The 12,494-nt window shown below is 43.4% G+C and overlaps 1 protein-coding gene across 4 annotated transcripts in view; it reads left to right on the top strand.

The window, feature by feature from the left end:
• Window positions 1-12,494, top strand: part of numbl (NUMB like endocytic adaptor protein) — a 63,041-nt gene that overhangs the window by 39,449 nt on the left and 11,098 nt on the right. For all 4 annotated transcript variants that reach the window (XM_084351021.1, XM_084351020.1, XM_084351022.1 and 1 more), the window contains 3 exons: window positions 5,708-5,858; window positions 9,313-9,387; window positions 10,925-10,999. In XM_084351021.1, coding sequence (XP_084207147.1) covers window positions 5,733-5,858; window positions 9,313-9,387; window positions 10,925-10,999 — 276 coding nt within the window. In that variant the 5' untranslated portion in view covers window positions 5,708-5,732. The remainder of the gene's footprint in view (window positions 1-5,707; window positions 5,859-9,312; window positions 9,388-10,924; window positions 11,000-12,494) is intronic.

Here is a 12,494-nt window from a genome sequence, read left to right as displayed (position 1 = left end):
CAGTGAACGTCACAGTCGGTAATTCTGGAAATCTACAAAAATCTTCAACAAAGCTTGAACATGGAAGACCCTCTTAGTGCTTCAGCACAGCCCGAGGCCCACCTTCAAAAGTAAAACTGCTCGACAGACACAATCACATGACACAATATGGTGTAGCTAATAAGTTGTTGATAAACTAATCACTTATTCATTATAGTTTAATTAGAAAATGTTTTGAGGTAATTCAACGGCTCAGGGGTTTTTCACTTTCTACCACAAAGTCATGTCCAACAGTTTGTAATAAATATATTTTTCTATGGCCAACAAGGGATGATCCCACTGGTTTCAAAAAGAAGTCTGACTGTATGTAAGCCTATGAGAAAATGACCCTATTTTTTGCTTGATTTATTAGCACAATAATCAGTTTCCCAATGAGTTTATGGTCTCTAGTCACTAATTTCAAGTCTGTTGCTACCACAGTGTGTCCTCAAGTTCTCAGTCAGTAGTCCAATGAGGATAGAGGCGTAGCGGTGCGTATCCTCCCCAGCTCGCCTTCTCTTCTCCAAAAAAACAAGATGGTGACAGCCGTAATGCCAAACTTGTAGTCCTCAAACCAGTGGGTCACATCACAGTGGGTTTACCATGGGCTGTGTTGAGACATCTAACTAAATGGTCGTACATGTTCAGACTTCTTGTTTGTGACACTGATGGGACGTACTAAAGCAAAAAAAGAAGAACTTTGATCTGATCATTGTGTGAATAAAGTCAGCATCACAAAGTCAGTTTCATGTCCACAAAGATAGTGACGTGTCAGCAGTGAGAGTTACCAAGATGGAAACAATAACATATGTCTTTAATATGTTAAAGAGTGTCAGCGTCTGGAACAAAAACTAAACAGGGTTTACTGCTAAATGTGTTTCTGCTTGTCAGATGGTTGTGTAAAAACGGTTTAAATAAACAGAACCACAGAGCATATGGCTCGTGTACATGTATCCTGAGACACTTTGTACTGTGTGTAGCTGTAGTAATGCTGACCTCTGATGTTTTTTCTTCAGCTATGACTTTTAATTTACTCTGAGTCACGCTTGATGCTTTGGCAAAACACACCAGCTTTTGAGCTGCGCAGCCAATAAGTCAGCGCTTGAATTCGACTGAACAGAGAGAAGGAAACAGAGCGAGGTACATCGTGTCCATGTAAAGTGGTCAGCTCACTGATGACTAAGCCAAGACAATCCCCTGCTGCCACACGCACACACACACACACACACACACACACACACACACACACACACACACACACACACACACACACACACACACATACACACACTTGAACACTTGCTCCACCTCTCGCTGTCCCCTCCTCGTCTCCCCGGAGCTTCACGGACACATGGCTTACCGTAATGCAAGGTGGCAATGAGTCACTGTGTGTGTTTGTGTTACGTGTGTTGTGTTAAGTGTGTGTGTGTGTGTGGCGACATCGCCCCTCCTCCTCCTCCTTCTCCATCTCCCTCCTTGTAAGAGGTGTGTTTCTGGTTGAGAAGAAGTGTGAGGGAGGAGTGTGTCCTGTTTTGCCAAAATCTCTGAGCCGCCGCTGAACAGAGAACATCTGGATCAGGGAGGAGCGCTGTGTGTACGTGAGTGTGTGTGAAAGAGAGCAAGGGTGCCAAAGATATCAATCAGACTCACATCTGGCAAGCACGAAACACAGCTGGACACACATGAGTTCATGCAGTCTTAACATCGATTATGTGGAGGGAACGGAGAGGTGACACACGTACGAATGCAGAATGACATCAATATTAACTTTGTGACGCCTTAAATGCAAGCTAATAAGCTGATGCTGCTCAGATTCAAAAAGGCACACACGCTGGTATTGTTAATGACAATTGTTCCAACATACTAACAATTAAAATACCAACTTAACAAGCTGGAGCAAAAACATTTTCCCCCACATTTTATTGGTCTGTATGCGTAGGCGAACTCTTCTCGCTAAATTCATCCCTGTGAAACCCATTTCCTCACTTTCACATCGCCAGAGCTGCAGACATTTAGCTTCAGGCCCATATTTTGTATCCATCAGTGCATCTTTCACACACGAGCAGAGCAAAGAAGAGATCAGAGTTATAAACACCAGTGAAGAAGAAGAATAGGGAGGAACCGGGGTAGGAAGCACAGATGAAGGGAGGTCAGCTCGGGTGAACAAACTTGAAAGTCTACGACATAACATCATTTGATTGTAAGTCGTCCCTCCTGCCATCCCCGCTGCAACAATACATTCCAGATGGCTGCTAGCTCAAACACTGGATGGGGAACAACTATGTGTTTTTTGGCAGCGGGCCTCTTGTTTGTGTAGTCTACGCTGAAGTGCTGAAGAGTTTTGCGTGGGTTTATGACGAGAGTGGGACTTCATCTGTGCCATTGATTTATAGATTTATTTTGATGTTTTCCATCCTCGCCTGCCTAACTGCCTGCCAGCCCACCCCCTCTGTCTGTCTCCTGTCTTTTCTGCCTCGTGCAGATGGTTCTTGTTGTGCGGGGTGAGGTCACAGCTATGTAAGGCCTTTACATGTTGCATGCTGGGTAATGTCTCCACCCTAATGTGTCTCTCTATCAAAGAGTGTTTACTACCAGATTTCTGGTCATTTCACACTGCGCTGCTCAGCAAGAGATGGACTATCGACTTGTTTTCACGTGTTTTCACTGCAGTATTCTCATGTCACCCCACCATGAGACACATACAATTTTGGACTAAATTTCTTTCTTCTTATAATAGTTTGGACATTTTTGGAAATACACCTCTTTATGTTCTGTTGGAGCTAGATGAGAAAATTGATGCCACTCGTGTCTGTCTAGTAAACATGACGCTACAGCCAGCAGCAGGATAGCTTGACTTGGCATAATGACTGGAAACTGTGAAATGACTAACTCTGTAAAAAAAAAAAAAAAAAAACATTAAGAACATTTTTAATTAGTAAGAAATGTATGAAAACAATGTGATGTTTTAAAGGAAATTTCATCAAAGGTCTAGTTGTTTTTAGATATTTAAATGCAGAAATGTTTCACATTATATCTTCAAGACACAGAGTTTGAATTTATGCCGCCCATGTGTCGTCTCACATATTTTGCCAGATGTTTGCTCATCAGTACATCACTCTGATTACCCTCTTGAAGCTATATTTTCTTGTATTCTTGTTGGTTTGTCTGTCTTTTTCTGTCCTCATCTAGTTTTCCTCCCTCTAGTCAGCTTGTCTAAGCACGTATCCCCTTTTCCTTTCTATTTTAACTAAACACGATGACTGATGGATGAGGAGCAGGATAATTGGTTGTATCGCAATACTGATTTTCACACCTCATTTCTTCAAATACATCTATACAATATATTTTATAACTTTGACAGTGCCACAGAGTCTGGCAGAGTTGATGACCTCATTAGTGTAACTGCTTAATAGAAAAAGGCGTCCTGGAAATATAATCTTCCGATGACAGAACATCATAAACTTGTCTTGACATTTGTTGAGCAGCCAAAGTATTTACAGTTCTTTATTTAATCTAAAGCCTTTAAGTGCTCGAACTCTCTTGTCACTTTACAAAACAGCACAAAGGGAAATGTGTGGGATGGTCTTTTCTTGATTAGAAATTTAATCACACTAGATATTAATCGAGGGTCGACCACAAGAATGTAATATCTCTTGTGATGTGAATATAAGATATGAATGTCTGCGGTCTAAAGCGGATAAACATAATTCAATTTTGTTGATAAAAAAAGTTTCTCTTTAGTCTCTTCTTCTCTCAAACCCCCACACATTTCCATTTTATTACAAGTGGAAGAGTGATGGATGATCAGCAGGAGAACTGTCGGTTACAGCACTCATTTTCTCACCTCATTTCTTCATTCCTCCACTTCTTCCAGTCATTTTTCACTTGTCCCAGTGCCCTCAGTTCGAATGATTTCATTTCTGTCTTTCCCGTGTGGCTGGCTTGGCATCAGATGCCAGTCCTATTCGCTCACTCCTCCTCCTCCATCTCCCTCCGTCCCAAACCATATGAGGGCAGTTACAGGCCATCCTGTATTCCCTAACCGCCACCTTCTTTCCCCCACCCTGTCCCTCATAACTCCCCCCTCCACCTCCCTTGTGGGGTATTACGCACCAGCCACACATACACACACGTTCACACCTGCTGCAGCATTGCTGCTGCCAGCCAGGTGCCAGTCATTTGGCGTTTCGCCCAGAAATGACTGGCACAAGCCTCGACATGTGTGTGTGTGTGCGCCGGCTGCAGAGGGGTCTGTGTGTGTGTTTTCGTGTGTGTCTGGGCTTGGCAAAGCGCGCATGCCTCACATGCCAGAAATGTGTAAAGCTACTCGATCTGTTGCGTTTGAATACTCTGCATTACACACACATCTGTGTGTGTGTGTGTGTGTGTGTATGTGTGTGTGTGGGGGGGTCGGGGGGTAATTGCAGACGCTTCCGGTACATCAGCCTGTTGCGCCCATCACCGGTAACTTAGCAGTGATGATGAGAAGTGATGTGTCTGTGTGCATATATATGTGTGTAAACCCTGACCTGTGGCAGAGCAGAGGGAAGATTTCTCCACTTCAGTGCGCTGCTGACATATGGACATTATATATCTTAATATCTGTGTGCATTTACCCCTTGTTAATGGCAGGATGGTGATTCATGGGGCAACCAGATGGTAAGAAAAAAAGTATTCTCTTTACTCAGATTAACCCAAGACATATGGAAGAATGAAAGTGGATTTCGACAAAGATAAACATCTCCTGTGTCCCTCCGCGGTTGTTATTCTATTTTCCAGCCCTGCGCTGTGTCTCTTATCAGACAAGAGTGGCCGGAAAAAGCCTCAGAAGTAAACAACATGTAGAGAGACAAACAAGAGGTGATTCGGAGGGAGTGGACTCAGGAAAAACAGGAGGAAGAGGGACAGTAGAGTCCAATGTAAACCTCGGGCAGCTGGTGATGCAGTTAATTGAGTCTTGACAAAGACAGAGGATGCACACGGGGACAGATGTGTTTATTGTACAGCAGATCTTGATGTGACTGTGGAGGAATGAAAACAGTAATTATCATTTTTAAGCAGGTCATGTTTTGATGGCGTCATGTTTCATTATGCGGGGAAATTAGCATCGCTAAACAGGCCAGCGGGCTGAATGGTCTAATTAAGCAGCGCGGTGAGAATTGTGCGTGTTCAGGGAAGGACTGGAGTGTATGCGTGTGTGTGTGTGCGTTGATCAGTATTCACTCAGCATTCTTGATGTTTCTTGGAAAGATGAAAGCGAGCCCCGTGCTTTGTGTTCATTAGCGTTAATGTTCTACCTGTGTGATTGGCACAGCCTGTCTCTGAATGGCGAATCAATGGAGCATCATGGCGGATAGTGTTTATGGCGCTAATGTACTGACGGCCTTGTTAGGGATGATTACTGCATAATGAGCTTGAGCTAATCAATGAAATCCATCCCACTTCACTCATAATCCTGTATGAAACACAGGATTACAGTTTCTGTACAAAGCTCTCGAGTGGCATTGCTTTAAAACATAGTCTGGCACTGTTGCATTTAATTAACTTTAATGTGCCAACTGTTAATTTGAGAGTAAATGAAAGCTGTTTGTATTGTTTGTTTTTTTGTGTAAGTTGATTGTGATGCCGCTGTCATTTTTTCAGTGTTTTTCCGTTCTACACGACTAAACCTCCCTGTCTCTGTTCGCAGTACCAGGGAGCACGTGACCCCGGAGATGAACAAGCTTCGGCAGAGCCTGAGGAGGAAGAAGCCCACCTACGTGCCAGAGGCCAGCAGACCGCATCAGTGGCAGGCTGACGAGGAGGCTGTACGAAAGGGCAAATGTAACTTCGCTGTTAGGGTGAGTATCAGGTCACAACATATGTCTGACATCATTAACACTATCATTTTGCATCATTAAGATTTGTCATTATTAAAAATAAGAACATTAAAATAACGTTCTGTTAGTGAAAATGTAAGTGTGACAGAAGAAAGCAGACCAGTGTAGGTGAGGAGTAACTTTACTCTGTGTATGTAGTAACATGAACCTCAGCTAAATAAATCACAGGGCTACACAAAAGGGTAAATGAGACACAGTGCATTTGTCGCGGGTCATTTCAGTGCATCCTGTATGAAGACAGGTGCACTGGATCCTCATTTATCCAACGCTTTATCCTTGAACATCACGGAAGAAGAGCAAACCCAGAATCTGCTTCAGGACAAAGCTGTTAAGATGATCTATCTACACCTCATGCATGTAGGTCTGTTATATAACAACAATGCAGCATCACACTGTATTTATTATGTTCAGTATATCCTTCATTATTTTAGCTAAACTGTCGGAGATTTGGGTAGAAGGTGTCATGTACTGTATGTAATGGACAAACATACATGTATATTAGTGTTTGGTATATTTTTGCTTTATTTAAAAGAATAGTTTGCCATTTTGAAATATTGCTCTTTAGAAAGTTAGATGCAGGGCTGCCGATGAGGGGGGATAGAAGGGGAAAGCTCTCTGGGGCCCAGTCGCGAGCGGAGCCCATGCCATAATCCTGTTTATCATCATTATGTTAAGCAGTGACAACAAAATCTTGCTGTTACTTATTAAAACATCAAAAAACAAACATTGTACTTTAGTAAAATGTAGCCTGTTTTCTCTTTACTCAACATCAAAATATCATCATAAGTGCACAGCAGGCGGCTGGCTGCATGACCTGGGGGGCCCAGCCATTTCTGTGGGTGAGCCTGTTTAGATGAGAGGATATCACTCTAATGTTTGTACACTATGGAGTTGGAGCCAAGAGATGATTAGCTTAGCTTAGCACAGATACTGGAAACAACAAGCCTGGCTCCATCCAAAGGTAAATTCTGCCAACGAGCACTCTGACACTCACTGACACATAACATGGTTTAACAGCTGTGGACAGATCCATGTTTCCACTTCGATGCTAGGCTAAGCCAATCGGCTGCTGTTTGTAGCTTTATATTCATTGTATAGACGTGAGAGTAGTATCAGAGCGAGCCAATGAGCCTATTTTTTCTTCAAAAACACAAGAAAACTGATTTAACTGTAATGGGCTGAGTATAAGACAGAAATATTTTGAACTCTGATGTCCACCTCATCACGAAAATAGACTGTATCATCGTTTTTTTGCTATTTATATCAAATAAATATAACAAGTTTTATATTAGTAGGATAGAAGAGCATTTGATCCGTACGAAACGTGATATACAAAGCACAGACTCTCAGCCTCATATGCAGTGAATGCAAATAAGAAGCATAATTGATGGCCCAATTTACTGATATCCAGTGTCAGCCTGAGTGTGTACCATATGCCTATCGCTGAGAGCCGAAGTAATTTGTTGAAGAGCGGGAGAGACAATGACAGTAAGGGAGGGAGGGCAGAGAGGGAGGGACGACGTCGAGGTGATGTTATAGATTAAGGGGACCACAGGAAATGACAGGGTGAGGGATGAGGGCACGCAGAGGGGAGCAGGAGACATTGTGAGATATGAAATGAGAGAGCCGGAGAGATGTAGAACTGGGTAAGACAGGTGAAGAGAGAGAAAGGCTGGAGATTGAGTGGAGAAACCAGAAGCAAAAGAAAAATACAATTCTCATGGAGAACGGGCCTGACGGTAATGCTCCACAGAGTTTGTGATGAGATGGGCGGTGGAGTGGAGCTCGGAGCGTCACAGCGAGCGATGATCGCACTAAAAAAACCTCTCAGCCTCTCTATTGTAGTTTTTCTTACCTCCTTGTTCCCCTTTTCGTCTGTTCTTTCCCACATCTCTGCCTTCTCTCCATTTTCACTCCAAATGTATTCACAAGTCATACACTATTAATGCCTCCTCCAGAGCTGCTTCAGCTCAATACTGAGAGAAGACTTGCCTTTTTAGAAAAGCAGATAGTTTTGGAGGAAAATGGCTTGTTGGAAAGTTTACAAAGTGAAGCAAACAGACACTAAAATCACATTTGTCCTCAACAGATCTCTGACTGACTGATCATCAGATCACTCATCGCCTTCTCTATCAAGGTGGCATAGATGCCGCGCATTGATAGGCATCTTTCAGCTCTAGCTAGCTGATATGATATGATATGTCTTGCAGGTAGTGAGAAATGATCACAGGCAGCACAGGTTTAAAGTACACCCAAATAACATTAACATAAATAAAAATCCTGCTGTTTACCATCAAAATACACCTGAAACAATTTATTCTAAATGTCTAGCCTATCTGGGGCAAAACTGATATGTATACAGGCAAAACTTCACTCAACAATCTTTGTCCGCACAGGAGTTAAAGAGTATTATACACAGCCATGGATGCAGGGACTGAGGGTGCTGCAGCATCAATTGATTAAAAAATCAGCTGTCCTATCAGCTGTCACCAAGTCGCTCACGTCAAGGTGATCAACAAAGCATCGATCATAGAGCCTCGTGAACATTTGCAGGATTAATTTAACTGTCAGAAACAGGGAGTAACAGTGAGAGATGTCTTACTTTAAAATCGGTTTCTGTGCAAAACCATTCAGTGGCTTATTAAAATCTGGAGCTCGCTAGATGCTAAAAGCTAATCATGCACTCCAAGCTGAAAGAGAGGTTTCCATCTCGGGATATTGATCATATTCCACCCATCCTTTTAGCGATTTGTGCAGTTTATGACACAAACAAACTATTTCTCATGTTAATGTATGTCTGTAGTGAGTGTGTATCTCATGATGACATCGCAGGCAATTCTTCTGTCGTTTAAAAACTCTCATTCATAAATCTGCCACACTTGTCCAGCTGTTGTTTACAACAGATATTTTAGTTCAGGGACCAATCTCCCCTAAACTCAGAACTCTCCTTAAAACTCTAAAAACTCATTTTCCTTTTTCCTCATCGTTTGGTTTCTGACTGGAGCAGAGCTACGGGGAGATTTAATTGTGTCCCTGTGGGCTTTCCGTACAACACTGTGCAGAGCACTGGAGAGACAACAAAAGGGGATGTGAGACTATAAATGATTACAATCCCCCCTCTCTCTCTCTCTCCTGTCCTTATTATCAGCAGCAACATGTGGCTGTAAATCCAGTTCGGTGCTTATTAGCTTCTTGCCTGTCACTTACAGAAATACTGATGGGGACTAATGAGGCTTTGCTTGCTTTTATGTCACTTTTGTCTCGACATAGTCTTCAGTTCAGCTGCTTTATTGACACGGAGGTTCGATGAAGAGTGTTTCTAAAACATGAAAACAGAGAAACGAAAAAACTTTTTAACAATCAAAATCTGTTTGGTTTTTGGGATATTAATACCTCTGCCTTCTCTCCCCTGCAGTATCTGGGGCTGGTCGAGGTGGAGGAGTCCAGGGGGATGCACGTATGCGAGGAGGCGGTGAAGAAGCTAAAAGTCGTGAGTATCCCACACTCACACACACCTCCTCTGCTGCAGTGCTGGAGGTTCATCTTGTTCTATAGAGGCAATAACATATACTAACCCCAAGGATCTACAAACTTTACTGGAGCTCATTACAGACAAAGCTCACGCACCAAAGTATCGACCAGAGTGCACACACACACACACACACACGCAAACACACACACATTCAATACTCTCTGCAGTTACCTCTATGGTCTTGTTATTTTCTCTTCCTTACCACTTTCATCTCCCTCATCGCCCTCGCTGGTGGGTCTTATTGCATGTGTCTGTCAGTCTGCTCATCAGTCTTTCTATCTGTCTGATCGCACTACACCCAAGAGAGCGGAAAATGAGATCTGAGCTAACATAAACACATATAAACGCACACTGACACACACACACACACTGAGTTTGCCCCCCTGGGAAGCTGTATTCGGACAGGGAGCGTGTGAACAGAGTGACACAGACTGGCCAGTGTCAGACAGACAGACACACTCTCTGCGGTGAAGACAACAGGAGTCTGTGTCGCTTTCTTCACAGTCGTCACATCTGTAAGCTCCGCTGCCGCTTTCTTTAGGAATTAAACTTGACATTTATGTAAAAAGTCAGGTTGCCCAACAAAACTGCAGAGCTGCGCATTTTCTTTATTCAGCGTACACTCGTGCTAAACCTGATTCGTCTGGTACGAATGTAACAAAAGGAACCACTTTGTCGGAAAATCTCAGACTTAACCGAATCACAGCCAGTTTAATGGATGCAGGAGAAAAGTTTCATGCATTCACTCTTGTCTCCCTCTCTTTTCGCCACCATTTCCTTTCATTTGTTTCCCTCTTTTGATTCTCCCTGCTGGATCGACTCTACTCCTCTCCATCTTCCATCGATACCGGCCTCTTTCTTTCACAGCGCTCTCGCCTCTCTGCAGTTTCTCACACCGAAAACTTTCCACCAAACTTATCCTTTTCTTTTGATTCCCCCGCTCCGTCTCTCCATATAGCTCCCCTTCCCTTCCCCACTCTTCTCCCTCCATCACTCTGGGTTTCTTCACCTCTTCTCTCACTCACTCTGTCTTCCTCTGAATGGGATTATGCAAAAATTGAGGCTCCTCGTCGATTCGCTGTGGGTTTCAAAGCCATTTCCTGCAGTGCTCCGGATTTCTGTTTCCCTCGCTTACACACGAACTCATATGCAGACTCATGCACACCCACACCCACGCACACATGCTTGCACACTTGCATGGAGTCATTGCTGTTTCAGCCTGGTATTTTTAGCCTGGCCCATGCTGACTGTGTTATTAGCTCTGCCTGGTGCCCTCCTCTGGAGAAATGATTCTTGGTGCCAGCTGGCACAGTTTCTACCTCTGCCCGCCTCTACGCTCTTTACCCACCACCACCTCATCTGCTGTATGTCATCATCACTTTACATAACTATGAGTAGTAGTAAATGTGGCTTTACATGCTAGTAGCTTGTTGTTTATGCCTGTTGAAATATGCTCATGCTCAATCATTTATTTTACTTTTCCTGTTATTTCCAGAGCGGGAAAAAGACAGTCAAAGCAGTATTGTGGGTTTCAGCTGATGGCCTCAGGGTGGTGGATGACAAAACTAAGGTAAGCAAACATATTTGTGTGTGTGTATGCGTTACCCATTTCTCCTTGTTTCATCCTCCTCTCTGTTTTCCCTTTCTACCTACCTCATCACTCACCGGGCAACAGGAACAAGGGGGGGGGGTTTGTGCCCTACAGTTATGTACAATTCACACAACCCAGGTGTTTTATCTGTCTTCATTCTCTGCCTCCGCCTACGAAGATAGAGTTTGCAGGTCAAATGAAGACAGAAATACCTCCTCAAGCCCTCTGATGCTCTTGTCATCTCTCTACCACACATCCATCTCTGCAAGCTCCTTTTATATTTTCGCATTCAGCTAGGACGCATTTTCTATCGTCAAACCACCAACAAAAGGGTCATTCTGTCCCAGTTTGATGACGCCACCTCAAGGCTGAACACAGAAGCATCTACCGTCTTGATGCTCCCGGGCGTGTGTTTCCAAGCTGACAAATGTGACTCATGCTTTCTTGCTGAAGGTGCTTAGCGGGGGAGGAAAGATCGAGTAAATGCACGCACACACACACTTGAGGAGTGTCTGGTGGCGAGGGAGGCCTCCGACAGAGTGAGTGCAGCTCGCTGTGATTCTATTGAAATCAGAGCCGAATAAAGAGCAGCAGAGAATAGAGGAGAGAGAGCGAGGCCAATGGTGCAGCCTCTCTTTCTCTCCCTTTTTCCTTTTTTCTTGTGTTTAGAGGCCACACACACATGACCTCACCTCTCCCAATCCCTTCGTCCCACTTCTCCCCTTTCCCTCCACTTTAATCTCCCTCCTATTTCTCCTTCGGTGGCGGATCTCATCTCGATATATTAAAGGATAAGGCTGGCAATATTCTGTATTTTTGTTTTTTGTCAACAAATCCGAAAGCCAACATTGAACTGATCCCACTGACAAGCATTATCTGTACGGACGAAACCTGATGAATCTTATTCCCCAGTGCCATAGAGCTCTATTGTAAAAGCCAGTAAAAACACATCAGTGGGCCGCACTGTTGAGCTTCTTCCTTTTATTATGATGAACACGGGCATTGTAGTTTATGTTGAGTCAGTCACGCAAACACCATCCCGGTGCATGAAATACTCACCAGTGCTACAAATCTGTATTAAAAAAAGTCCCCAACAAATGCCGTAATTCTTCCTGTTTGATTAACTTCTGCTTGGTCTTTTCATGCAGGTAGGATTTGTTGACAGTAAGTCAATATAACATAACACTAAACCAACACAAAAACAAAGCAATATCAGCAAAGACTAGAGCAAACTGAGTTCTGAGTTGTGTGTGTTTGTATCATGGATAATCTAGGGAAATCTGGATACAGCATCAGCGGTGGTGCACTGGTTATTCTTATGAAAGCTGCTCAGTGACACATGAGACAAGTTCGACCACAAAATGACCTGGATCTTCCACATAGCTTCCACATTATGTAGCAAATAGGGGGCTTGGGCTTTCACTTTCTTGTCTAAATAACATTTTCCTGTTTCTCTCTAGCTTAATTCAATTCT

Source organism: Pagrus pagrus (genome assembly GCF_965226575.1).
Source record: "Pagrus pagrus genome assembly, chromosome: 4".
NCBI classification, from domain to species: domain Eukaryota; kingdom Metazoa; phylum Chordata; class Actinopteri; order Spariformes; family Sparidae; genus Pagrus; species Pagrus pagrus.
This window is presented reverse-complemented; position numbering and strand designations above follow the sequence as displayed.